The 27,067-nt window shown below is 50.6% G+C and overlaps 1 protein-coding gene and 1 long non-coding RNA gene across 6 annotated transcripts; one reads left to right on the top strand and one right to left on the bottom strand.

Moving 5' to 3' along the window:
* Window positions 1-339: 339 nt before the first annotated feature.
* LOC139084194 (uncharacterized) lies at window positions 340-5,292 on the bottom strand. The gene is made up of 2 exons (XR_011541584.1): window positions 5,156-5,292; window positions 340-4,703 (listed from the first exon to the last, which is right to left on the bottom strand). It is a non-coding gene; the product is annotated as an uncharacterized lncRNA (long non-coding RNA).
* On the top strand, window positions 4,658-26,964 carry APBB1 (amyloid beta precursor protein binding family B member 1). Of its 5 annotated transcripts, none has more exons than XM_070626115.1 (14): window positions 4,658-5,021; window positions 12,350-13,084; window positions 18,622-18,797; window positions 18,897-18,953; window positions 19,037-19,122; window positions 19,238-19,301; window positions 19,524-19,673; window positions 19,931-20,058; window positions 20,466-20,580; window positions 20,730-20,814; window positions 21,094-21,177; window positions 25,859-25,974; window positions 26,126-26,302; window positions 26,387-26,964. In XM_070626115.1, exons 2-14 carry the CDS (start codon window positions 12,364-12,366, stop codon window positions 26,552-26,554), a joined length of 2,127 nt encoding a protein of 708 aa, XP_070482216.1. In that variant the 5' UTR covers window positions 4,658-5,021; window positions 12,350-12,363; the 3' UTR covers window positions 26,555-26,964. The 5 variants fall into 5 exon arrangements, with proteins under 5 accessions (XP_070482216.1, XP_008522346.2, XP_070482218.1 ...); XM_008524124.2 differs by having other exon boundaries at window positions 4,912-5,428; XM_070626116.1 differs by lacking the exons at window positions 4,658-5,021; window positions 12,350-13,084 and adding exons at window positions 17,056-17,073; window positions 17,663-17,702.
* The last annotated feature ends 103 nt before the right edge of the window (window positions 26,965-27,067 follow it).

The raw sequence follows: 27,067 nt of genomic DNA, 5'->3' as shown, positions 1-27,067 counted from the left end.
TTCTTTCCAAATTGAATATCAATGTTGATCATCTGAACAAAACTTTCTTAAAATTACTTTTATTTCTCTGTCCTCTTTAACTTCTATTTAATCTAGCCATAAAAAAGAAAAGAACAACAAAAAACAACTTTTTAGGTCAGAGAAAGAGTGAGAACTTTGGAGTCAGGCATGTCTGAATTCCAGGCCTAGCTAGGCCACTTAATAAGTCTGTACATTTGAGAAACAGCGTCTCTGAGCTTTGTGTGTGGTATTTGTGTGTACATGCACAGGTATATGCAAAAGAGGAATGTGTAACGTATCAATCACTGTTCAATAAGGATACAGAAATCACTCTAGATATTCCACATAGAGAAGGATTTAATGCAAATAATTTGTTACAAAGTGGTGGGAAAGGTCTGGAGAAGCATAAGAGGGAAAGCAGGGTTACCCAGAAATCAGGAAACCACCACTAATCTCCAGCTAGAGAAGCAAAAGGGAGAAAAGGTATTGCCCAAAGATCAGGGAGCTGGAACCTACAAATCTGCACTGGCTGCTGATGCGACTGGAGTTTGTACTGCTGACGCGACTGGAGCCGCCCCCACTTCTGCTAGGCAGGAACCACTGCTGCTGACGTTGCCAGAGGCACTGCCAAAGGCAGAAGGGCTTCTCCCTTCCTCCCACCTTTTCTGCCAGGGTTCCCACTGGCAGAAACTAACTGGAGTGAAGTGACAAAAGAATCTGAGAAACGTGGTTTTCAGCTTTCCATTCCCATTGGTGCAGGGGAGATTCCAGAAGAGTGGATGTGGGGATAAGTACCAACAGGCAACATCTGCCACATGTATTCATCATAACTCGTGGCTGCAAGTGATAAAACCCAACTCAAAGTGGTGTAAGAAGAAAGGGAACTTATTGACTCATGTGACTTCAGGCAGAAGTTAATATAGGTGTTAAATAGATCTTATCAGGCATCTGTCTCTCTCCATCCCTTAGTTCTGCTTTCCTTGACTTGACTTCATTCTCAGGTAGGCTCAACGTTCCTGGTGGCAAGATGTCCACCAGGCTTACATTCTACTAGCACCTCTTGCCCAATAGTTACAGGAAAATTCCTGGATCTGATTTTCACTGGTTCAGATTTAGTCGTGTGCCCATCTCTGAATTGATCACCTTGACCTGATCATGGGTTAGGAGCCCAACACTGAAGTGGGTTGTGGGACTGGAATGATTTGCATCTGAACCACACAGACTTAGAGTGGGGAGAGAATGGGTCTTCAAAGAAAACTGACGTGCTGTTACCAATAAAAGGGGGAATGGATTCTGTGCAGATAACAACAAAGGTGACAACAACATGCCCATGACAGGATAATACTTCTCTTGTAAAGTTTTTCTTGTTCTCCATCCAACCCTCCTCCCCTTCTTCAGCTAAAGACTTTGAAAATATTTATATCACTAGGCACAAAATACCTCAACCTCTTGTCTGCTCCTATCTTATTAATTACCCTACATACACCCTGCAGACTCTAAAATTAAGGCCTCCAATTCTTCCACATGAGCCCTTGATCCCACCTCCTCTCATCACCTCCAGGACCTCGCCACATCTCGCATCTTCTTTTTTCTTTACTTTCAAATTCATCTTCTCTACTGTATCTTTTTGTAGTTTATACTTACGTCCAAGTCTCCATAATCTCAAAAAAAATTTAAAAAACCCAGAATCTTTAACTTCATATCACTTTTCAGCTACTGTCCATTCTTTCTTCCAAATTTCCCAAAAGAAGGTTCTGCGCTCACTTATTCTCCTTCCTCATCTTCATTTGCTCACTTCATTGCATTGTGGCTTCTGCCTCCATTTTCTGCTGATATAGATTGTATCCTGGGGATCCATAACCTCTATGTTGCCAAATTCAAAGGATACTTTCTTGCCTTGACCTCATTAGAAATCTTTGCTGCATTTGATGCTGTGGACCGCTTCTTCCTCCTTGAAAGTCTTTCCTCCTTTGGATTTCTTCCATGACATTACTCTCTCCTGATTCTTCTCTTACTCTCTGTTTCTTCTCAGCTCTCTTCTTGACCTTATTCTCCTCTGTGGGCTCCCCAAATGCTGGCGTTCCCAGAGTTCAGTCCTTAGTCCTTTTCTCTTTTCACCCTATAACACTCTTCCTGGGAATGAACTACAATAGTCCTCTTGAAGAAGAGCATTGAGGAAGTCCTTGCCAGGGCTAGCATCTGACTTAATGAATTCCATTCTCTATATTATGTGGGAAGATTTTACTCCTTATAGATTTTCCAAACGATAACAACCACCCAGAAGAAAGAAAGTGTATTAGATCAAGAAAAATTACAATATCAAAGCAATACTTACATGTAGTGGTAGAAAAGGCTGCCTTTGCTCCATTAAGTGTCTTTGTTGCAAATAGAGACGAAAGCTCTATTCTTCTCAAGGCAACTGGGGTACCAACTGCCTGGTTATGCTGATTGGCTGGTCTATTAAACCAAATAGCATAAAGCCAGTACTCTTGGTAAGTGACTCTGGATTGATTTGTTTCTACTTCAAGTTTTTCCTGCTGGGTCCAAGGTAATAATTTTAAAAGTTTGCTGCCTCAGAGGGACCCACGTTGGTCAGAACCACACACAGTCCCTGAGGTGATTCATAGGCTATTGGTTGCTCCTAGACCATGGAGAGCACCAGAAGGGGGAAGAGATATAATAGAGGAAGGATGGATGGAGAGCACAGGTCGACTCCCCATTAATCAGGAGGCTCTGCAGACCTAGGAGGAGATTAGGGATTTGGGAAGACTGTGTTTGGGTCAAACTGCACTGTGTGTGAACTGTACATTTTCCTTTTTGCATTCTAGCTAATTAGACTCCTCTCCCCACCCTCATCATCCTATCTGTGTGCCTCTGGTTACCTGAAAATATGTCCCTGGATATTGCAGCCATCTTACTCAATGGGGTTGGGAAGACAAGTATTCTGGGGGCTGTTTGTAAATGGGTGATGTTTCTAGATTTTTTCGTTTACTTCAGCAGAATACTTGGAAGCCATCCTTTTCTTCATACTTCCATAGCCAATCGATCAATTGACCACTAATTTCTGTGAATTCTAACTCCTGAATATTTACTAAACCGGTGCAATTTTCTCCATCCCTACTCTCACCACTATAGTCATCTCCCACCTAGACTACATCAATTGCTTCCTAACTGGTCCCCACACTGCCAATTTTCCTCTCCTCCTGTCTATTCTCTACTAAGCAGCCAGAAGTGATTTTCTAAAATGCAAGGGTGAACATGCCATTGCCCTGCCTCAAACCCTTTGATAATTTTCCATTGTCCTTAAAATAAAGTCCAAAACCCTTAGCTTGACATACAAGGTCCTCCTTGATTTGGCACCTATCCACCTTTCCAGCTCTTCCTATGCCATTCTTCTCCATCCACATACCCATACTGGCCTTTTTTTGTGTTTCTCCTTTGACTTGGAATAATTTTTTCTTTTCTTGGCTGACCTCTGTCTCCTTCATCGCTTCCCTTCATGTATGTGCCACTTCCCTATGAAAGCCTTCCCAAACCTTCCCAGGCCAAATTTAGTCCACCCACACAGCACCCTGCACATCTCCTTCAAGATACTCATCACATTTCTAATTATACATTACATGTCTCCTTCCCCTGTTATTCAAGCTTCATGGAGGCAGGGACTGAATCTTGTTTATTTACATATTCCTAGCACCAAGGACAGTGCCTCACACCTAATAATTCTTTATTGAAAGAGAATGAATGAATGAGGACACCTTTCTTCTTCTGGCTAACACTTACTTATCTTTCAAGGACCAAGGTCAGTTGTTATTTCCTCCAGATTGGGTGACAGTCCAATCTGATACATCTTTGGATTTCTAGAGCTGAGCTTGGGACCTGGTACATGGGTCATGTATCACAGACGTTTGTCAAATCAGAATAAACTCTTGGCCAGGAGTTGCTAATTGTTGAAACTGAGTGATGGGTATATGAAGGTTCATTATACTGTTCTATCTCCTTTTGTATATATTTGAAATTTTCCATAATAAAAAGTTAAAACATTTATATTCATCTCTAGTTGAGTGAAAGTGTAGTCAAAGATGATCTTGAGGCCTATGGCTTGGGCAAGTGATGGTGGTACCATTCACTGGGATGGATGAAGTGGAGCTGCATTCAGTTGTGTGTGTGCCCCCACACACGCACATGTGCGAGTGTTAGGGAGGGTTCTTTTTCACCCCAGTGAAACTTCTTAGAAGGTCAATAAAGAGGATGAGATAATTTAAATTTGGACACCTTTAGTTCTAGGCACCTTAAGATATCTCCTGACAGTTGCTCAACAGTTAGCAGGTACACTAAATTAATTAAAACCTCTGCCTTAGAGGAATGAGCCATGAGAGGGTTTCTGGATGGTAACATTCCCTCTCATCTTCCTTGATGGTCTCTGAGCTCTGATCTGACTGACCAGTGGGAACTATCCCACTTTCCAGGGAGTCTGCAGTTAATATTGTGCCCCACCATACCTTCCTTAACACTTCATCCACCTTCTCTTCTTCCTTCCCTCTAGTGAATTTCTACTGAGAAGCGATTTATTCTCGACATCTCGGAGGCCTCCGTTTATGTTCAGCAGCAGGCGCTGGGTGTTAGAAAACATCTGGGTTCCAATCTGATTTCACTTACTGTGACCGCAGGCAAATCACTTCACCTCTGAATCTCAGCATCTGCCTCTGAAAAATGAGGATAATAATACGCAGCTTTCCAGGGCTGATATGATATGAGGATGAACGCATGTAAGGGGTTTAACACAGAGCTCGGCACAGTGTAAGCGGTCAATAAATACGAGCTATTATTATCACCAACGCTGTGTCCTCATTGCCTCTCCACCAGGACGTCAGGGAGGGTTGCCGCAAGAGCGGAGCCGGCGGCCTCCTCGGAGCCCCTCCCCACGCGGCCGCGGCCCCGGCACGGCCACCGCCGCTCCCGGTCCAACCTCGTCGGTGCTTCGCCCCGCAGGGGTGCAGGGCCAAGGCCCTGCGGGGCGCGGGGTGAGTCCGTGGCCTAGTGGAGGAGGGCAGTGCCGAGCCGGGCAGGGGTCGCGGAGGCTGGGCAGCGCTCTGAGACTGGGGGAACCGGGCACAGGGATGGCGGCTGGCTGGGGGTGTTGGACCCTGGGGCTCACCGAGGGCGAGGGTCCTCTTGCGTGGGGTCCTCCGGGAAGCTGCGGCAACTGCCGCCCCCGAGGGGCTCCCACTCCGTGCCCGCGCCCGGCCCAAGATGGCGCCCCTCCCCCTCCCCCTCCCCCCGCCCCGCGCGCGCCCCCGCCGCTCCGGGCGCGGCCCCGCGGCCCGCGCGCTCCTGGGCGGGGGATGTTGTGATGGAGAAGCCGCCGCGGAGTCCAAGACCCGCAGCCTGAGCCACCTCCGCCACCTGGGCCTGGGGCCTCCCCGCGCAGGTAGGAGCCGCCGCAGCCTGGATCCAGCCACCGCGGCCAGATCCCGACCCCCAGCGGCCAGCGGACCCTGCAGCCCCTTCCCCGCGGCGGCCCAGGTCCCCCGGGCCAGGCCCGATCCCTGCGGGCGGCCCTCCCACCGCGCGGATTCCGACCGCCCTCCTGTCCCCCAGTGTAGGCTCCACCTCGGTCCTCACACCGCCTTCTCCTCGACCTTTACCTCCTGACCCTCCGGGATGAATAGGGGGAGAGTGTAGGGGACGGGAAGAGAGGGGCAGTGGAGGATGAGGGACGGGGGATGGGGGAGGGGAGGTCAAGGGCTGGCAAGGGGACGGGGCTTGGGGGGAGCAGAGGGTGAGGTAAGCAGAGGCCGCACGGATTCCTGCAGGGTCCCAGGCCTGGGATCTGTCAAGCTGCATTCTGTTGCTCTCAGCGACCGAGGGGTGTGCCCTGGGGCCAGCTATGTCCCCAGCTCAGCCAGGAGGCCTAGCGCTCGCAGGAGACTCTTTAGGAGCGGTTTTCCACCGCCAATTCAGAGGTTGTTCCGAACCTATTTTGAATCTGCCTGTGCATTTCTTGCATTCCCAGCCCCTCCAGCATAGTCCCAGCTCTCTTCACCCTTCAAAGCCAAAACCTTGTCTACGCTTGCTGTCTTCATTTCCTGACTTCCCATTCATTCTTAAAACCACTTCATTCGGTCTTCTGTCCCTGACACCCATGGAAACTGCTCAAGCCAAGGTCACCGGAGACCTCCATGTGGCCACCTCCAGTGGACACTTTCCTGGTATCGCCTATTACCGTTCTGCAGTATTCAGTGGTGGTGTCAACTCTCCTTGAAGCATTTTCCTGGCTTCTCTCCTATGGCGTTGTCCGCTCCTTCTCAGTCTCATTTGCTCCCTCCTTCCTCTCCCTTTAGATGTTGGTGAGGCTCTTGGTTTTGCCCTGAGCTATTTTCTCTCATTCTGCACTTTCTCCTCGGGTATTTTATTCATTCTCAAGGCTTCTAATTTTTTATATGTATGTGCCGATGAGTTCCATATTTGTATATTTGGTCCAAACCTCTTTCCTGAACTGTAGTCTCCATGTCCAACTGCCCTCATGACAGCCCCTTGGAAGTCCGACAGGAATTCCAAACCTACAGATCCCAAGCTGAATTGTCTTCCCTCTGTCCTCTCTCTACCCTTCTTCGAAATCCATTCTTCCCTTAACTGTCAGAAATGGCTACTTTCCAATCACTAACCCAAGCTGGAATTCTGGGCAATTTCTGTCCCTCACTCTCTACATCTGATGTCACCAAGTTCGGTCACATCCGCTCCCTGAATAGTTTTCAAATCCATTCATTTCATCCATCCCTACTGCTACCAGACTGAATCTGCCCCACAGCCCTTTTTGCGCTTGACTGCTCTAACAGTGGACCCTCTTGCCTACCTCCCGTTAACTACTCTCAACACAGCGTTATCCTTTAAAAAAATGCATCTATCTGATCATTTATTCATTCAACAAATATGCTCTGAACACCTGATATATACCAGGTACTGTGTTAGGCACTGAAGATATAATCAGGAGCAAAATAGACCAGATCTGTGTCCCCAGGGAGCTGACAATCTAAGGAGGAAATCAGATAAGAGTAAAATTACAAATGTAATAAATACCATGAAGGAAAGATGGTTGGTGCCTTGAGAACACACAGGAACACAAGGTGAACTAGTCTGGGGGACAAGGAGGGAGGGTCAAGGAAGGCTTCCCTGAGTACATGACATTTGAACTAAGATGTAAACGATGACTAGGGGGACTAGAGGTCAGTTAGGCTGAGAGGATAGAGGAAGGAAGTTCCAGGCAGAAGTCACATGCAAACGCTTTGTGGAAGGAGAGAGCATGATGTCTTCGAGGAATCAAAAGAAGGCCAGTGAGGCTGGAAAGCAGAGGGCCAAGCTGTAAAGGAAGGCAGGGGCCAGACTGAGTAGGACAGTTTTGGCATTGTTATGAATTTTGGTCTTAAGGTCTTTGTTGATGGTAGTGGGTGTGAAGAGTAGATCACGTCCAGAAACTTTTCTTGGAGAGAAAATTGTCAGTACCTGGGGCTGGATTGAATATGGGGAGTGAGAGAGAAGGTAGTGTCAAGGATGGTACCCCTACTTCTGTTTTGCACAATAGGATGGGTGGTCATAACATTCCACGAGCCAGGATCTTCAAAGAGGACCAGTTAGGGTGTGGGAGACAGAAACGTGAGTGGGTGTGTTAGTTTGAGAGGCCTTTGAGACACCCAAGTGGAGATGTTGAGGAGAAAGTTGAATGTGTATGCCTGGAGCTCAGATGAGGGGTTTGAAATGGAGATGTAAATTTGGAAATCATCAGTGTACAGGTGGTAACTGAAGCTATGGGCACGAATGAATATCTGTGTTGAATGTTGGATGAGAAACAGAAAGGAACATAAGAACAAGCCATGAGAAGCTCCAGTGTATAGCGGCTGGTAGAGGAAGATGAGCCAGCAAAGGAGTCTAAGAAGCCACCAGACAGTAACTAGAGTGTAGGAAGAAGACCTGGAGATGTAGCATGTGGAAGCCATGATGCAAGTTGAATGAGAGGCCCATGGTGTCAAAAGCTGCTGAGAAGACAACCTAGATGAGGACAGCAGTGTCTGTTGGATTAAATGATATAGGGGCCATGTTGACCTTGTTAGGAGCTGTTACTGAGGTGTGTTGTGAGTGGAAGCAGGATCCGAAAGGGTTGAGGAGTGAGTGCGAGGTGAGGAAATGACAACAGTGAGTAGAGATGAGTCTTTTAAGAAGTTTGCCTGTGCAGGGGAGAAAGAGGGCAGCAAGTGGCACTGAAGGAGTGTTGAGTCAAGAAAGATTCTGTGTTTAAGTTGGGAGATAGTGGATCCCACTGAGGAGGATTGATTATATAGAAGAAAAAATGGATAAACAGTGGTACAAAATTTCTGGAAAGGCATGAAAGGAAGGATCCAAATGTTAGGTGAAGCAGTTGGTTTTAGGAAGAAAGAGAGAAAAGGATAGGTGCTGAAGTCAGTAAGTGTGTATGTTTGAGGACGTTCCCCAACTGATGGCTTCCATTTCCTCTATGAATTAGTGGGGGGTCATCCTCCGATGAGGGAGAGGTGGTGAAAGGGATGGTCCAAGGAGAGTTACATTCTTGTCTCAGCTTAAAAGTCACTTCCTCAGGCAGGTCATTGCTGATGCCTGGGCTACAGTAAGCCTCAGGTTCCTGTAGTGCCCTTTTCTTCCCCATCCTAACACTCAATCATTTATTCAATGAATAGGGAGTGCTTCTAGGTGCCAGGAACTGTTCTAGATACTGGCATTATACTGCATTGTAACGAGTTGTTCAGTGACTGTTTCCCCACTAGACTGTGAGCTCCATTGAGAGGAACCGTTTCCTTACTATTCGTCACTCTCCCCCTTACCTAGCACAGTGCCTGGAATCTAGTAAGCTGTCAGGTTAGAAGACCCTTGACCTTGAGCAGGACTTACTCCCCACCCGTGTGGTCTGATATCAACTCCAGGCTTAGTGGCCACTCTTTTATTTTCTTCCCTGAGGACCCCATCCAGCTCCCTGCCTTGAGCCAGAATCCATTTGGCTCTTTCTGTCCTTTGAGAGGCTCCTGGTGTGCGTAACCCCAATGAGAGAGGAGAGATTGGGTCGTGCCCCTTTTTGAAGATGTGGAGCAGCTGGTCATCCTTTGACTTCGAAAACTGAGGTGATGGTGACCATATTGCCTTGAGCTAGGTGCTCGGGCTTCAGCAGTCACTCCCAACAGAACTTTCCTCATTCTTCCCCAGCACTTTTTGCCCTGGTGATCAGATGGACAGGGCTGCCCTGAAGTTGACCTGACTCTTTGCTGTCCCAGACTCACTGTGCATGTGCCCTTCCCAGAACACAATTCCAAGTGCTAAGGAGGTTGGTCCCAGCCTGACCTGAGAAACCTGGCTCTCTACACCACTACTTCAGAGAAGAGCTTGTCTGATCCTCTGATCTTGGCAGAGTCATGGGGTCCTTCACCTTTTAAAACTTAGGAGATGCCACTGTTGAACAGCCTTCAACCCAAAGATGTTGGTTTAAGCTAACTCCTTCCCTCCATTTTTCCCTAGATCTCAGCCCTCACCTGTCTGAGACCCCTGTCCCATCTTACTTCTTTCTCAGGGAGCCTTCATCATTCTCCAGCACTCTCCCTAATGTTCCCATTGTCCATCCCCAGCCCATGGGGCCACATAATCCTTTCCTAGTGTCTATTCCAAACTAGTTCTGAGCTTCCTGGTTCCTAGTTCCTCTCACCCCTCCGTCCTTCCTTTCCTTCCACACCAAGGGTCCACTCAGTGGCAGATGCACAGCACCCTCTCCTCGGTAATAGGAATGTAAGGTTGAATAAGACATGGTCTGAGGTGTTCTGATAGAATGTGGTACTGGGTATCATGAGACATAAAGGAGGGAATGGTCACTTGAGAATAGGGAGAGAGGGCTGAATAGGAAAGACTTACTGTTTAGGAGCTGTGACTGCTGAGCCAAGTTTTGAAACGTGAGCAGAGGTTCTCACAAGAGGAGACAGGATTCCAAGTAGAGGGAGCAGGCAAACAAAGAGCTGGAGCTGTGAGTATGTGACATTTTTTAGACCCACCAAACTGCATGTGGCTAGAGTGTAAGGTATGAAGGAGGCAGGGAGTGGGAGGAGGTCCGGGAGGTCATGGGGATTGGCTCAGGAGGCTCTTGGGTGTTCTGCTAATGAGCTCAGATGTTATCCTAAAGGCAGCAGTGAGCCATGTAATTTTTTGAACTGGGGAGTGACACAATCCGGTTTCCATTTTTGGAAGATTACTGTGGTTCTGGGTAGAGGCAAAGCTGTCTATTTTTTCTCATTTATTCAAGTGACCATGAGTTTTCTCATTGCCCAGTGGAGCCACATCGAGCAGGCCAACAGTTACATGTGAGGCAGACACACAGACGGGAGCCTGTTTTCATTTATTTCATAGATGTATGCATAGCTTTGTGCTAAGGTCTGAGAAGCTAGAAATGACAGAAAGGTGAGCTATGGCTTCTGCCTCAGGACCATGCACTGCGCCTGAGAGATGGCAACACACCTTGCTCAGCAGCCTAAAACACCTCACTGCACCCTGTGCTTGGTGCTGAGAGCTACACTGAAGCGGCAGAGAGAACTGGGGCGGAGGGCAGGGAGAGAATGAACTTCCTAGTGGGGAACTGGGAGGTAGAGAACTCTCAGATGAGAAGTTGAGTCAGAGAGAAAAGTGTGTGTCGCAGGGGGCAGTCAATGGGGGAGAGTTTTGTGTTGGGGGGGAGGTCAATAGGAAAAGAGAACTTCGGGAGTGCGTATCAGGGAAGGGGAGAGTACTGTGGGATGGGCTGTCTAAGAGGGTCAGGATGAGAGAGAATAGGGTAGTGGTTGGTTAGGAAGAACGAACCGTGAGATGGGTGGCCAGTGAGGGTCCAGGGAGGGAGTTCTTCATAGTGGGGGTCAGGGAAAGAGAGTAGCCAAGCAGTGGGAGGTCAGGGAGATGGGGAGGATAGAATGGGGCCTTGAGGGTGGGATCACTGGGCTGATGGGACTGGAAAGACAGGTAGATGGAGAAGGTGATCCACAGAGGGCTTGTGAGGAGGAAGGAGGGGGTCTGAGGGAGTGGGGGGGGCTATCACTGTGGAAAAGGAGGTCCCCTCACCTGAAGGGCAGTTGGAGTTTGGTTGGGGCATCATGAGCGGTGGTTGAGACACAGTAACATGACCAAAGTATGTTTTCTGAAAACAGTAGAGGAGATGCTAAAATGGGGCCTGGAGGAGACGGGAGGGCAGATTTGTACATTAATTCAACAAATATTTATTGAGTTCCTGTTCTGTGCCAGGACTGTGTTAAGTTCTAGGCATTCTGCATTGAAGAAAAGACAAAATCCCCACCACCATGGAACTAAAATGATAGTCATGAGGAGACAATTATTAAACAAAGCAGTAATAGCAATAATAATGATAAATAGCTTGTCAGATGGTGCTGGGTGCTAGCGAAGGTTTGGGGATTGCTGAGAGGAGGCGTGGTAGCCTGCAGTTTTGAAAAGGGTATTCAGGGAAGGCCTCAGTGAGAAGGTGACATTTGGGCAAAGACTTGAAGAGCTGGAGGGTCCAGGTCAGAGGCTCCTGCAGTGACCCAGCTATGGAGCATTATAGGGGCTGGCAGAGGGACTGGTGCCCGAGGTGAGATACTTTATAGAGACAGTCACCAACATGTTTCTTCAACTGGCCAGAGGAGCTGTGGATTGGAGCTGAAGGCCCTTCCTTTGTGACCTGCCTTTCTAGGGCCATGCCCTTGAGGCCTGAGTCTGCAGCTCATTCTTTCCTGTCCTACTCTCTAGTCGGTGGTGGGCTTGGGGTCTGGTTGGACCCAGTGATTTATGAAGAGAGAAACACAACCTGGGGAGCTCACAGTGGTGGGGCTATGGCTAGCACTGTGGCAGGAGGAAGGGGGCAGTCAGTGTCCAGCATTCAGAACACATGAGCTAGTCCCACACCAGCTGTGTCCCTGGCACAGTAAGCCCCAGTCGGATGCGCTGGGGGTGGGGATGCACAGAGAGCCATTGTGTGGAGGCTCTGCTGTTGGGAGTGAGGGCAAAGCGGGGGCCAGCTGTGCTATCCCAGGAAGCCCAGGGCTGGGCATTTGGGGATGGGGTAGACTGTCGGCCTGGGCCTGGCCTGGGATGGGCATGGTGGTTGAGGGGATGGTGGTGATGGAGGACAGAAATTGAGCCCAGTTATTCTCATGGGAAAATAACTCATAGGACATGGAGCAGTGTGTGCTGGCCTGCTGAGTGTAGAGAGATGAGGAGGTATAGGGCACAGCCCTAGGGCAGAAGCAGGCTTGCTGTTATCCTGACCTGGAGGCTCAACATGGTCTCTTCTCCCCACCTGCAGGATTTGCCAAGGCCATGTCTGTTCCATCATCACTGAGCCAGTCGGCCATTAATGCCAACAGCCACGGAGGCCCTGCGCTGAGCCTACCCCTGCCCCTGCACGCTGCCCACAACCAGCTGCTCAACGCCAAGCTGCAGGCCACTGCTGTGGGACCCAAGGACCTGCGCAGTGCCATGGGGGAGGGTGGTGGGCCTGAGCCAGGCCCTGCCAATGCCAAGTGGCTAAAAGAGGGCCAGAACCAGCTCCGGCGGGCTGCCACGGCCCATCGTGATCAGAATCGCAATGTGACCTTGACCCTGGCGGAGGAGGCCAGCCAGGAGCCTGAGATGGCACCCTTGGGCCCCAAAGGCCTGATGCACCTATACTCTGAGCTGGAGCTCTCCACCCACAATGCGGCTAACCGAGGGCTCCGAGGACCCGGCTTGATCATCAGCACCCAAGAACAGGGGCCAGATGAGGGAGAGGAGAAGGCAGCAGGGGAGGCCGAGGAGGATGATGAGGAAGAGGATGAGGAGGAGGAAGAGGAGGACTTGTCTTCTCCTCCAGGGCTGCCCGAGCCCCTGGAGAGTGCAGAAGTCCCTCCTGGGCCCCAGGCCCTCACGGATGGCCCCCGAGAGCACAGCAAGAGTGCCAGCCTCCTGTTTGGCATGCGGAACAGTGCAGCCAGTGATGAGGACTCAAGCTGGGCTACCTTATCCCAGGGCAGCCCCTCCTATGGCTCCCCGGAGGACGCAGGTACCTTACGGAGCTTGACATGGGGCATGAGGGAGGGCAGGTGGGCAGAGGGCAGACCCCTCTGTATAGAGGCCAGGGCCAGCCTGAGCATGAGTCACCGCACTACAGGACTGAGGACTGACCAGGTTTTCCTGAAGGAAACCATTCCTGCATTCAGAGAGTGCTTGAACAAGTTGATAGACCCATCCGTCATGTACACCCTGATGTGTGTGCGGACTAGAATCTGCTTATGGGGGACTTACCAGGTACTGGCCCTGTGCTCAGCATTATGGTATTTAATCCTCACAAAAATATTGTGAGGTAGATACCATTATTATGCCCATGTTACAGATGACAAAAAGGAGTCCTGGAGAGGTTTAGTACTTTCCAAGGTCACAGACAGTGTGAGCTCACATTACAACTGAGATCTATACCAGGTCTGAGTCCAGACCCAAGATCTTGGCCCCGTGTAACCCTGCTACCGATGGGCACAGCGTGAGGAACCGAGGTGTACTTGGGCCAGGTTTTAACAGGCCAGGCATGGAGTGGGCAGCAGCACCTCCCCACAGAGGTCCATGTGGAAAGACTGGGGGATGTCATGTGCAGAGCACCATGCTGGCCATTGCAAGGATACTGTTTTGTATCCTTTGTATCAGGAATAGAATATTGACTAAAAGTTGGGAAACAAAGGAAGAATAAACACGTACTTCTTTGTGGGGAGAAGAATAGGTATTAGGATTCCAAGGATTGATCATTAAATGTGTCCCATTTAAATAAGTTGAGTCTCTACATTTGCTCATGTCACATAGAGATGCAGACAGAGCTGAGGATCAAAGAGCAGAGATAATGGGCTGTAGCCGCAAGCCGGGGAGTTCTGTGGATGAGAGTGTAAATAGAGATTAGGAAAGATTCCTCCCTCACCAGGCAGCAGGCACCGTACCCAGACCCCAAGCTGTGAAGCCTTTGCAAGGAGCAGGCAGTTCAGATGAGCCAAGGCCATCTCTCTACCCTCTCTCAAAAAATTTATGATGGACGTTTTCAAACATACACAAAAGTAGCAAGAATGGAATACAGGTATTTACCAACTACCCAGTATTAACAATTAGCAACCCATGGCTAATCTTGCTGCATCTGTTCCCCCACCTACTCCTGGGCCCCAGCCTAGGTTATTTTGAAGCAAATACTTTCATCCGTAAATGTCTACCCATTCATTTCTAAAAGATAAAATTATTTTAAAAAATTCACAATACCATTATCATGCTTACAGAAATTCAAGAATAATTCCTTAATATCATGAAATATCCAGCCAATGTTTACATGTCCCCAGTTGTCTAATGAATGTCCTCTCCCCCTTTTAAAAAGTTTTGATTATTTAAATCAGTATCCAAATGAGTCCAGACCTTTTGATGGTTGATGTCTCTTAAAGTTTCTTTTAATCTCCACATTATCCTTCCATCTCTCTTTATTTTTGCTTGTAGTTTTTTTTGTTTTGTTTTTTAAGTGAAGACACTGTATTGTTTGTCCTGGGTTTTCCATGGTCTGGATTTTCAGCCTCTCTTCTTGTGTGCGTGTTGAACTTAGTCCTCTTCCCCTGGATTTCCCGTAAATTAGTAGTGAGTTCCAGAGTCTGATCAGATTCAGACTTGAGAGTTTTCTGTATTTGTTTTCACAAGAACACTTCTGACGTGGTGTTGAGTACTAGCAAAGGCAGTGTCTGATTGTCTCTCTTTTTTGTGATGTTAGTGGCCTTCGATGGTCATTGCCTGGACCCCCTTTAGAGGGAACAGCTGCTACTCCACTCCAGCTGGTTATTTATAGGATTGGGTGGGGGAAAATGTAGTTTCAGTGGAGCCAGTTCATGTAACTTTTTAAGAGAAACTGAAAACTAGATATTGATGTGAAATATCGCAATTTCTTAATGTTAGCAACCAATTCTATTTTTTAAAAAGCACTGTGCAGGCCACACAAAATCTATCTGAGGCTTGCACCAGTTTGCAGATTGCTAGTTTGCAATCTCTGCCTTAGGGAGTGTGAGTCAGAAGCCCAGTAAATGGAGGGCCTGGTTGCTCAGAGGCTCCTGGGGTGGTGTGGTGGCCGCACCTCTGAACCTTCTGGGAGTAGGAGGGTAGAACTGCTGGAGAACTGGGAAGGGTATGCTGGGCATGGGCAGTGACCTCAGCAAGGGCATTGGCATGGCAAGAGGATGGTCAAGGATCACTCTCTGCTGGAGGCTATGGAAAGTGAGGCTACCCCAGGGAAGGGCTGAGTCACTGCTTACTCTTTTGTGATTGTGTTGTTATGACCATGAAGGCCACAGAGGAGATCTGGGCTCCTGAAGGAATGGGGTCGAATTGGGCACAAATTATTTTCTCCTCCCCACCCCAGGGTCTCCACAAAGTTGTTGGTTGAATGAATAAAAGTGCGTGAGTGAATGAATGAACGGATGAGTGAGTGAGTGATGAATGAATGAATTTTACTACTTGTGTTGGGTTCATACTCAGTGCCAGGCCTTGTCCTAAATGCTGGGAATGCACACTACAGGGGACAGATGTTCCTGCCCTCATGGCACTCACAGTCTAGTGGGGAGACAGAGAAATAGGCAGTTATAATCAGCATGGTGAGCACTGGGATGGCACCAAACCCTACCTGTGTGCTTGCTAAGGGACAGGGAGTGGGTCAGTTTGGAGAAGTGACCTTTACGCTGATGCCTGAAGGAGGAATGGGTGACAGTGAGGTGACAATCAAGGGGAGGAAGGCTGGGCTCAGAGAGGAGGGGCAAGTCGCAGGCAGAGAGAGAGAGAAGGGGGTGAGGGTCGTCAGAGATAAGGCTGACAGGCTGAGGGTTAGGGCCTCCAAACAGCACTCAAACCTTGTGGGGGAATTGGGATTCTATCCTGAAGGCAAGGAGAAAACAATTAGGAGTATTAAACTGGAGAGTAACTTCTTTAATTTAGCATTTCAGAACAATTGTCTGGGCTGTAGTGTGCAGCCCAGATTGGAGGAGATTAGACTGGAACAGGGAGACCATTTGTGAGGCTGTTGCAAAGATCCAGGTAAAAAATACCAGTAGTCTAGACTGCAGTAGTGATGTGGGGGTGTAAAAGAGGGGAGAGCATTATGTGATTCACTGATTCCTGAGCAAATCACTGTATCTGGCTCAGCCACAAAGGCATGCATGGACGAATCAATGAATGAATGATACCTGAACCTTTGAATTCATGTGTGAGTGCCTGCATGAATCGATGCAAGAGGGAAGGTGTACATTCCTGAATAAGTGCATGCGTGTAGAACCCAAGGCCCAGGTAGGATTGTGCTTGGAGGAGATGTGCCAAGCTCCAGAAGGGCCTCCCAGATGGTCACGGGAGGAGAGCGGTCCCTCCAGGACAGATCAGAAGGACGAAACTCTTTGAGGCAGGAAGGTACAGGCTGACAGGGAAGGCAGATGGATTAATGTGTGTGACTCAGTCAGAAGACGGTAAATTGGTCCCCAGATTCAAAAGGTGTATGACTTTCATGGAGAAAGGTGTGGCTGTGGAGGGCATGGCTGCCCTGGGCACTGATGTTCCTGGAAGGTTTGGTGGGAGAGCCCTGAAGGCGATGGAGAGTCTCTGGGGAAGAGCAGGCATTCACATTCCCTAGGGCCTGAGGTGAGGGAAGGATGGAGGGAGAAGAGGTGGTATTGGCTATCTCAAAGACTGGATCAGCGAGAAGACCCCCCTCTGTGGGCCCGCCTCATTTGAAAGCTGAGGGTGCTGGGGCACCTTGTACAGATAACTCTCACATCAGGTGTGCAGCCACCTTTGTGTAACCACGCCCACTCCCAGCCCTTGTGTGTTTGGTTGCCCAGCAGCCTGGGTCTGGGGACTGCCTGCTCCTCTGCTGCCTCTTGGACCAGTCAGGATTCCTGGTTTCCTTGGTAACGGGAAGCACGTCAGCAGTCTGGGCGCTCCCAGCCGGTCCTGGTGCTGCGGTTGCCGAGGAGACGCTGCAGCCTAGCTGGGCCCTGGCAGGTGAGGGGGGTTGGTGCTGGGAAGCCCCAAGCCCAGCCTCAAGCTTGCTGGGGCCCATGCCCTCAAGGCCCACTTTCAAGCTCAAACTGTTGGGCAGGTTCTGGGCAGGAGAGGGATCCCTGGGAGCCTTGAAGCCACACCCTGTTTGTACTGAGAGCTCTAGGCTTTGCAGGGCCCCAGGTGGCTAGAGTATTCCCAAGGGGCTGAGCCTTCTGGTGTCCCCAAGACCGGGCTTCACTGTGGTGGTGAGGTGACCGCTTCGGGGTGGAATGGAAATTCAGGATTGGGGGAGGGGAGTCAGGATTAGAAAGAAGAGATGTGAGCAAGAAGGGCTGGGGTCTCATGAACCCCTACCGGCTCCCCACCCCAAGGAGGTGCCCACCTGTGGTGGTCCTGGCCCCTCCCTAGTGAGCTCCAGGCGGAGGAGGATCTTGCCTGGCAGACGCTCTGCCCTGGTGAGAAGGGGGCGGGATGAGCTTTTCTCTGCAGCCCAGCACCAGGCTGTGAGCCCAGCTGGCTGGGCTGGAGGGGCTGTGAGGAGGGAGGGCGGAGGCAGGAGGGGCTAGGAACGAGCGCCATGTTCTCCCAGGACTTTTTCCTGGCCATCATCCTGCAGGACAGCAGTCCAGGTGAGGGGCAGCACAGGGCTGGGCATGATGTGGGGCGGGGCTGGCAGGGTGTGCAGAGGCAGGGAAGGCGTGAGCTGAGCTACAGGGCTGGAGTGGTGTGGCTCTGTCGGAGGGAGGAGGGATGTCTGTCACAGGAACACCACACGTATGCATGTGCATGAAATGTTTGCCTGCATCTGTATGCACCTGTTGGGGTGTGAGTGTCTGGTGCCTGCACACATGTGGCAGAGGCTGATGTATGTTGTGTGTCTGAGTGTGCATTCACTATATGTGGTACCCACACATGTGTTGGGGGTCATTGTGGCTGTGGTCTCTGCACACATGTGTGGTGGGGGCTGGTCTATATAGTGGTGTGTGTACACTTCTATGTATGGTGTCTGCATTAGTGTATGGCTGGGGTTGGTGTATGGGTCTTTGCCCCTGCACATGTGTGTGCACCTGTATGTGACACCTGCCGTCTGTGCTGGTATTTTCTGTGTGTGCACACCCTTGTGTTTGTGGTGTCTGCACAGGTGTGTAGTAGGGCTTGTATATGTTGTGTGGGCTGTGTGCACATGTGTGTGTGCAGGAGCTGGTAAGTGTGTGCACCTGAGATATGGATATGTATGACAGGAGGTCAACTGGGGTCACCCAACCTCCCTCCCTTCTTTCCTTCCTCTCTGCCTTCCTCCTTTGCTCTGTGTAACCACATTAGCCAGGAGCAGGGCCCAGGAGGAGACCTGAGCCATGTCCCCTGCTGATGGGCCCCATGTTGTGACTCCAGGCTGCAGGCTCTGGGAGGAAGCAGGAGCTTTGTTGTGCTGGGGCCCTTCCCCCACTCCTTCCTCTCCACCGTGGGGTCTTGGGAGAGGGCTAGGCGTAAGTACCCACTGTCTGCTTGTTGAGTGGGCAGACCCTCACCAAGCCCCCAACCTGGCAGATTCCTTCTGGAACCCCAACGCCTTCGAGACGGATTCCGACCTGCCGGCTGGATGGATGAGGGTCCAGGACACCTCAGGGACCTACTACTGGCATATCCCAACGGGGACCACCCAGTGGGAGCCCCCGGGCCGGGCGTCCCCCTCACAGGAGAGCAGCCCCCGAGAGGAGTCCCAGGTGAGGCTCACGGGCCTGTTGTTTTTTGGCTGGGGGCGGAGGGGTATTTGCTGCTGGAGCAAGATGAGCCACCACTCCTTATTCAATCCCTCCTCCTAGATAACCTGGACAGGCTTTGCTCACAGAGAAGGCTTTGAGGATGGAGAATTTTGGAAGGTGAGTGAGGGGACCTGCTTCACAATGGGGACGCTGGGGAAGGGACCTCATATTGATCCTGATTCCTCTCTCCCCTTCTCAAGGATGAACCCAGTGAAGAGGCCCCAATGGATTTGGGACTGAAAGACCCTGAGGAGGGACCCTTACCTTTCCCGGCTCAGAGCCTCAGGTAAGTGGGAAGGCACAACACAGTGGGTTGGCAGTGGGGTGGATCTATCCGGAAGGGGCCTTGGGACAGCTCCATGTATGGGGGCCCTGTTCCAAGTGTTATCATCTGTCTCCAGCCCAGAGCCATTGCCCCAAGAGGAGGAGAAGTTGCCTCTGAGGAATACCAACCCAGGGACCAAGGTTTGTTCAAGAGCAACACCCAGTCCCCAGACTAGGGCCCCTCTGTGTGCAGGAGAGCCCCTTATGTTATGTTCTGGGAGGCACCTCTGGTCTCAGTACAGCTCCCTGGGTCCTGATTTGGGAGTTCTTTCTGTCTCAGCAAATCCCCTGTGTCCTGTGCTGGAGGCTCCTCCAGTTTTAGCTCAGACCCTCTACCTCCCACCCCTCTTCTGTGTCTGGCAGTGTTTCGCCGTGCGCTCTTTAGGCTGGGTGGAGATGACCGAGGAGGAGCTGGCCCCTGGACGCAGCAGCGTGGCAGTCAACAATTGCATCCGTCAGCTCTCCTACCACAAAAACAATCTGCACGACCCCATGTCTGGGGGTTGGGGGGAGGTGAGGGCCCAAGCCAGCAGGGTGGGCAGGGTGGTGCAGTGGAAAAGGGAACTGTGACAGATGGGAGAACTGAGCTGCCCAAGCGAGAGCTGGTGAAGGAGGGTGTAGACCCATCCCAAGTGACAGGCCTATTGAGATGGATGTATGACCCCAGGTTGGGCCCTTGGGAGAGCTTACCTCTGCTGAGCTGGAGGTGGTGGAGATCAGCCACCTTCCCTGCTGGGGCCCCACTGAGTGCCTGCTTCCTGGGCCTGCAGGGAAAAGATCTGCTGCTACAGCTCGAGGACGAGACACTAAAGCTGGTGGAACCGCAGAGTCAGGCCCTGCTGCACGCCCAGCCCATCGTCAGCATTCGTGTGTGGGGCGTCGGGCGGGACAGTGGAAGGTGGGAGCAGGGCCTGGGATCCCAGGGTGGGGGCTCATCCAGCAGTCAGAGTGGGCCCTCCTCCCTAACTCTGTTCTTTGCCTCTCTTGTGCTGCCGGACCCAGAGAGAGGTACTTTGCCTATTTACCTTGACTGTTCCTCCTCCCACTCCTGGACCGGATGCCTTGAAGCCCCCAAGTTGCCCTATTCTGCCCTGCCCCTTCCTGCCCGCTCTGCTCATCCACTCTCCCCAACCTCGGCACGCTTGCCTGCCTACCCTCCAGCCAGAAGGCAGTCCCCACAGGACACCATCCTGAGGACAGAAACCCTGGAGGAGCTGTGATGGACAGGGAGGGCATGGGTGGGGTGGGGATGAGGCTCAGCACTGGATGGCACTGAGAGACACTGAGGTGCCCCTCCCCCAACAGGGACTTTGCCTACGTAGCTCGCGATAAGCTGACCCAGATGCTCAAGTGCCACGTGTTTCGCTGTGAGGCACCCGCCAAGAACATCGCCACCAGCCTGCATGAGATCTGCTCTAAGGCACGGCCCCCTCCACTCCTTGGACTAGCTGCCACCTTTGCTCTACAAGGATGTGGGTGGGGTCACTGAGTGGGAGTAGGGGGCCCCAGGGCAAGGAAGCCCCTAACAGACTCTCCCTCGCTCCTTTCCTCTGCTCTTTCCTTCCTCAGATCATGGCTGAACGGCGCAGTGCCCGCTGCTTGGTAAATGGACTCTCCCTGGACCACTCTAAACTTGTGGATGTCCCTTTCCAAGGTCAGTGTCATACCCCACCAGGTCCAGCTCAGCTTTGTTGGCAAAGGCGGGGTGACCCAAGAAGAGATGTGAGCCACTGGACAGACATGATAGAAAAATGGACACATGGAGACTAAATTCTTTGGATCAAATAAGTGGATGGACTTCGGTTAAAGGGAGGCAGGGGGAGGGGTGGAAGTAGGGCTTAGCTGGGTGTTTGTCCAGCTTATGTCCTGGTGGTGGGGACCGGGAGTAAGCAAGATCTGCCACCACGATTGATCCTCCTCTTCTTTCCTACAGTCGAATTCCCAGCGCCTAAGAATGAGTTGGCACAAAAGTTCCAAGTCTATTACCTGGGGAATGTGCCTGTTGCTAAACCTGTTGGTATGTGTGTCCTTCTTCACCCAGGGACCACCACCTTGATCCCAAAGCTCCGCCCGCACCCTCTGTTTCCCACTGCCTCTTCTACCAGACCTTCCTCATGCTTGGTGTCACCTGCCTTCAAAATGCATCCCACCCCCTGTACCTCTGTCCCAGCTGCACTCCGTGTTCCGCCTGTAGCAGCAGTCGGCATGCCTTCACTGAGCATCAGCCACATGACTGGTGCTGAACCAGGCACAGAGAGAGACCCCACTCTTGCATCTCATGGAAGAGCTTTAGTTGGGTTAGGAGGCAGGTCTTAGATGACTGGAGACACCAGGCAGCAGCCTAGAGCTGGGTTTGGCATTACAGCACCAGCTATGGGCTGTGAGTGTCTAAAGAGGAAGTGATAAGCATTATCGTCACATACTTTAGTGTCTGTAAAGTACTTGCTTATGTATTATGTCATTTAATCTTTGATGATCCTCTGAGGTTGGGATTATGATAATACCCATTTTATAGATAAGGAAGCTGAGGTTAGAGACTATCTGGTTCACTCATATTTTCAATGCTTTCACAGCACCTGTTATTTATTTGTTCATTCACTTAACAAATACCTTTGAAGCCTACCATGTGTCAGGTCCTGGGAGAATAATGACCATAGTCATGCTTTCATGGAGGTTATAGTAGAAAAAATAGGAATTAATCAAATAATCGCACAAGTAAATGTGTAATTACAAATTGAGTCATTCATTGACAGAAAGTAGCAAGGTGCTATGAAACTACATAACAGAGGAATTTCTTTTAGTCTAGGGAGTCAGAAAAGGCTTCCTTGAGAAAGTGACATTTGAATTGAGATCAAAAAACGAATAGGAGCTAATATGGTAAAGTGGGATGAAGATAGGAGTAAGGCAGAGAAAGATCATTCCAGGCAGAGTGAACAGTGTGTGCGAGGACCTGTAGTGGAAGGCACTTTGATACTTCAAAGGCATTGAGAGAAGGCCAGTGGTGCCAGATGAGGCTGGGAGCTGGGCAGTGGTCAGACCCTGTGGGACCTCGCAGGCCGCATTAACGATTTGGTCTTCATCCTAGAAGCAGCAAGGAACTATTGAGGAGTTTTTGGGAGAGCACTTGGCCTAATCAGATTTGAGTTTTGAAAAGCTCCCTTTGGTGATACCATGGAGAAAGATGTTCAGTGGGTGGAGGTGGGCATAAGGAACTCAACTAGGAGAATCTTGCAGTAGTTGTGGCCAGTAATGAGAGTATCTTGGACTATGGTAGAGCTGAAGAGGAGTCTGTAGATTCAAGACATTTAGACAATTAGAATCAACAAGGCTTGGTGGACTGAGTGAATGTGAGGGGCAGAGGCATTAAGGCTGACTCCTGGCCCCTGGCTTTTGGAACTAACAGGATAGTGGTGCTGTTCTCTGAAGGTAGCACTGGAAGAGGCCAGTTTTGGTGTGGAAATTTGAGGTCAGTTTCAGACATGCTGAGTTTGATGTGCCTTGGGGAAGCGGAATAGCAAACAGGTTGGCAGCTGAATTCACAGAGGAAAGGTCTGGGCTGGAGATACAGGTGTGGGCATCACCGGATTACAGAGGTAATCAAAGCCATGAGTGTGGAGAAGTGGGCAGCCTGCAGTGAGAAGGGAAATGAGGCTAGGCCTGCCTTGAGGTCCTCTAACATTTAATGGACAGTGGAGGAGGATGAAACTGCCAAGGATAGTGACAGCAGGAGAGAGATCGGAGGAAAAAAGACTGCTTCAAGAAGTGGTTGGGTGCCATGTCAAAGGATGCTTAGGAAGAACTAACAATATTTGGTGAATGGATAAACAAACAAATGAAAGAATGAATGAGAACCCTCATGTGACATAGCCGGGAGTTGTAGACCTAGGACTCAGACCCTGGTCATCTTCAATGCTCTGCTCTTCCCCTCAAACCATGCTGACTCTAATGACATTCAATGAGGGAACCCTTCTTATAAAGGCTGGGGATTGAGCTGGGGTTTGAAGAAAGGCTGGGGTTTGCAGAGAGAAGAGTGGGTATTCCAGTTGGATTCAGTGGCACTGCCACAGATGTGGAGCCAGAGGTGGGAAAATCATGTTCAGGGAGCAGGGAGGTGGCTTGGCTCACCCCTTTACCTTTGCTCTCATTTCCTCCTCCCTCTCAGCTTCTAAACCCTTGTTTCTCTTCCAGTTCCCTCCTCCTCTACTCCCACATCTGCTCCTCTCCATCTGCTACCCTACACAGGTTCTCACAATGCTTAAGCAACTGTCTGCCACCCTTGACTGCCCCTCCGCTGCCCCTCAGCTTGATGGGTCTGCTCTGTTGAAGCCGGGGCTATCACACCAGGAGTCTCTAAGCTCACAGCCTGCTTTATCCTATGTTCCCTTTTTAACCCCCAGGAGTTCAGCATTGGCCCCTACTGAAACTGCAGTATTCATTCATTAATCATTCATTCATTCAACAAATGAATAGTGACTGCCTGGTTCATGTCAGACACTGTCCGAGGTTCTTGGAATACATTGATGAACAAAACTGACAAAGACTCCTGCCCTCAAGTAGCTAACATTCTAGCCAGGAGAGACAGACAATAAAATAAATAAATTATATAGTATGTTGGAAGCCAACAACTGATATGGAAAAAAAATCACAGCAGGATAAGGGGATTTGGAAGTGTGGGGCTGGGAGTCAGGTATGGGTTTCAGTCCTAAATTGTTACCAAACATGGCTGACTTTTTCCAGGCCGAGTTGTTCCACTGCTTTCTCCACCTCCCTGCTGATCCTCCCCACACTCTGAGGTAGGCTTCACCCTGACAGCCCCACCTGCATCTTGAGCACTTTGACTTTGATGTCTCATCCACGCTCATGATCTTTGAGATTTTCATTGCACTAGCCTAAATGTCATAAATATCACAGCCCTCTGCAATCTGACTTGACCTGCCCACTCCTGCTGTCACTGTCACCTTCTGGGGACTCCTGGGTGACTTGGTTATACCAGTTCAGGTGTGTCAGCCCACGCTGCCTTGAGGGTGACTTGCTCAAGCTTGTGTAATTCCTTGAGTAGATAAGCCCTGTGATAGGATTGGGGACACAGATGTGAATTAAACTTGGTTTCTGTCCTTGAGATAGCTACAGCATAGTGTGGAGAAAAGTTTTCCAGCAGTTACTAGATGTTGTGCTAAGAGTTGTCCCAGAAACATCCTCTCTCTGCTCCACAGCAGAGAAGGCCTCCCAGGTGGGGCCTGGGTGAACCCCAAAAGATGAGAATTGGGAGTTTCTTAGACAGTGAAGGGGCCAGAGCACTCCAGACAGAGGCTATTCCCTCAGTTACAGTCTGTGTCCCTCGAGTGCATCTTCATCTCTTACTTTGTATTCCCCATCTGCCTAGCAGGTCATTTGCCAAGATTAGATGTTAATAAATGCTATATAAATCATTTGAAGCTCAGGGAGCAGTAAAATACAAGGCTTGACAGCTCTGATGAGGCCAGTTTTTGGAGGACTTGCATGCTTGGAGAGGAGCTTGGCCTTGATCCAGCCAGAGGTAAGATGAGCAAGGCCAAGATGAGGGAGCACTTTCGAAGAAGGCATTTGTCCTCTGCCCACAAAGGGTCCACGTAGTCTACTCCTAGGGGGAGCCCAGAGGCACTGGAAGGGGCAAGGGGCAAGGGGGCCCAGGAGCGGACCACAGAGGCATGCACCTTTTGTGTTGGCGTTGTTCGTTCTAACCTCTAACTCTTCACTGGGAAGGTGAGGACGCCTACCTCACACAGCCAGCTCATGAGTAGTGCGGGGACTGGAACCCAGGCCTCCATCATGCCATGTGCTCCTGCCTTGGCTCTCTGCTGAGTGCAAGCAAAAGTGGGATGCAGGAGTGGAAATCGTTCACAGCAGTTTGAGGTGGAGGAAACCATTGTGTTACAAGGGAAAGTTGATTGATCTAAAAGCCAGGAGCCTTGGGTTCCTTGGCCTTCGAGCACACTGTAGAAATTATTGAGTGCAGCCAAGATTTACACAGCCCTTCTTATTCTGAAAACTTGGAATATAGACAAGGGGCAGGACAAAGGCCTGGCTAAGAACCCAGGCTCTAGAATCAGATTACCTGTTTTCAGATCCCTATTCCTGGGTGTGACCTAAGGATTATTACCTGATTTCTATAAACTTCAGTTTCCTTATTTGTAAAATGGTGATAAAAGGATCTATTGTGAAATTGTTGTAAAGCACTGTAATGACTTAGCACAGTGTGATACAAGAGTAAACATTCCTCAAATGGATATCTTAAATAAAACAAATGTTGGGTCTTGGGAGAGGATGGGCCTGTGGGTTCTGATCTGGGTCATTGTTGTGGTGTGAAGCAGTGGGCTGTTTGAATGTGGATAACCACTGAGAGAGCAAGATATGGGGAGGTCAGAGCTTTGGGAGGGTCAGTCAGTTTAGGAGGCTGGAAGAAGAAGCAGAGTCAGTGAAGAAAACCAAGCCTAGGATTCAAGATGGAAGAAACCAGAAAAGTGCCAAGTCACTGAAGCCAAGGATGAGAGCACCAGGGAAGGGACACCTGTGCAGCATCCCCCAGGGTTGTAGGCCAGTGAAGTGAGGACGGAGCAAAGGCTCTGGGCCTGACTAGGCACAGCTAGAAAGTGTAGAATAGAGTTGGGGTGTTCTTTCTTCACTCCTAGTGGTGCCATGTGTATGTCCCTATCTTCTAGGGGTAGATGTGATAAATGGAGCCCTGGAGTCAGTCCTGTCCTCCAGTAGCCGTGAGCAGTGGACCCCAAGTCATGTCAGCGTGGCGCCTGCTACCCTCACCATCTTGCACCAGCAGGTAAAGACCTGGGTGGGGGAAGGATAAGACATGGCTCTGTCTTGCCATGGAGGGGAGACTCGGGCGAGGGGAAGAGCTGCCAATAAGATGGATGTGCCCGGTGGAACAGAGGGTCGGGCTGTTCCTTTCTAACTGGGTTCCCTCCCTCCAGACGGAGGCAGTGCTGGGGGAGTGTCGGGTGCGCTTCCTGTCCTTCCTGGCTGTGGGCAGAGATGTCCACACGTTTGCATTCATCATGGCTGCCGGCCCAGCCTCCTTCTGCTGCCACATGTTTTGGTGCGAGCCCAATGCTGCCAGCCTCTCAGAGGCCGTGCAGGCTGCGTGCATGGTAAGCGGGTAGGGTGGTGGAGTGGTGATGCCAACCCCACATGAGGCAGGCTGGAGAGTGACTGCCCCTCCTGCCTTTCTGCAGCTCCGCTACCAGAAGTGTCTGGATGCCCGTTCCCAGGCCTCCACCTCCTGCCTCCCGGCACCCCCTGCTGAGTCTGTTGCCCGGCGTGTAGGGTGGACTGTCCGCAGGGGCGTTCAGTCGCTGTGGGGCTCCCTCAAGCCCAAACGGCTCGGGGCCCATACTCCCTGAAGCCCTGAGTCCTCCTTCCACCTGCTTGCGTTGGGCCCCAGGGAACTCAAGGGTATGGGGCAGGGAGGAATCCTAGAGGCTATTCTTAGGCCTCAGGCCCCCCCAAAGCTGCCCCTCCCCAGTAGCTGGGGTTCCCTGCCTAGGGGCTGGGGAGGGAGAGATCTAATCCCTGCAAGGAAGCGACAATACTGGATTGATGACGAGAGGAGCAGGAAGCAAGGCCAGCCCCGAGCTCTTCATCCCCATGTTTCAGGTGGAGCAGGAGGAACTGGTTTAGGCCAGGCCCCATCTTCATAGAGTCTAGCAGGGGCAGAAGGAGGGGACTGGTTCAGGCATGGGTCCCCTCCCCCCTGCTCCGTGGGCACCTCTGCTGTACTGATATCACTAATAAAGTCTGTCTGCCCTGCTGAGCTGTGTGCCTTCCTGTGCCTGCCCCACACCATCTCCCCCAGTACAGTGATCCCTCAGTTAAGATCCAGTTCCCAAGGCCCCCTTGCCCTGCCTGCCTCAAAA

The sequence above is a fragment of the Equus przewalskii genome, chromosome 6 (assembly GCF_037783145.1).
Source record: "Equus przewalskii isolate Varuska chromosome 6, EquPr2, whole genome shotgun sequence".
Classification (NCBI taxonomy): Eukaryota; Metazoa; Chordata; class Mammalia; order Perissodactyla; family Equidae; genus Equus; species Equus przewalskii.
The sequence above is the reverse complement of the archived record's forward strand: the minus strand, read 5'-3'. Positions and strand labels throughout refer to the sequence as shown.

Bases quoted from the DNA above. Each gene is read 5' to 3' on its own strand.
- APBB1 (XM_008524124.2), top strand. From the start codon at position 5,251: ATGGCGCCCCTCCCCCTCCCCCTCCCCCCGCCCCGCGCGCGCCCCCGC. The intron at 5,429-12,349 runs GTAGGAGCCGCC...CCCCACCTGCAG, and splicing joins CCTGGGGCCTCCCCGCGCAG to GATTTGCCAAGGCCATGTCT. The intron at 13,085-18,621 runs GTACCTTACGGA...CCAACCTGGCAG, and splicing joins TGGCTCCCCGGAGGACGCAG to ATTCCTTCTGGAACCCCAAC.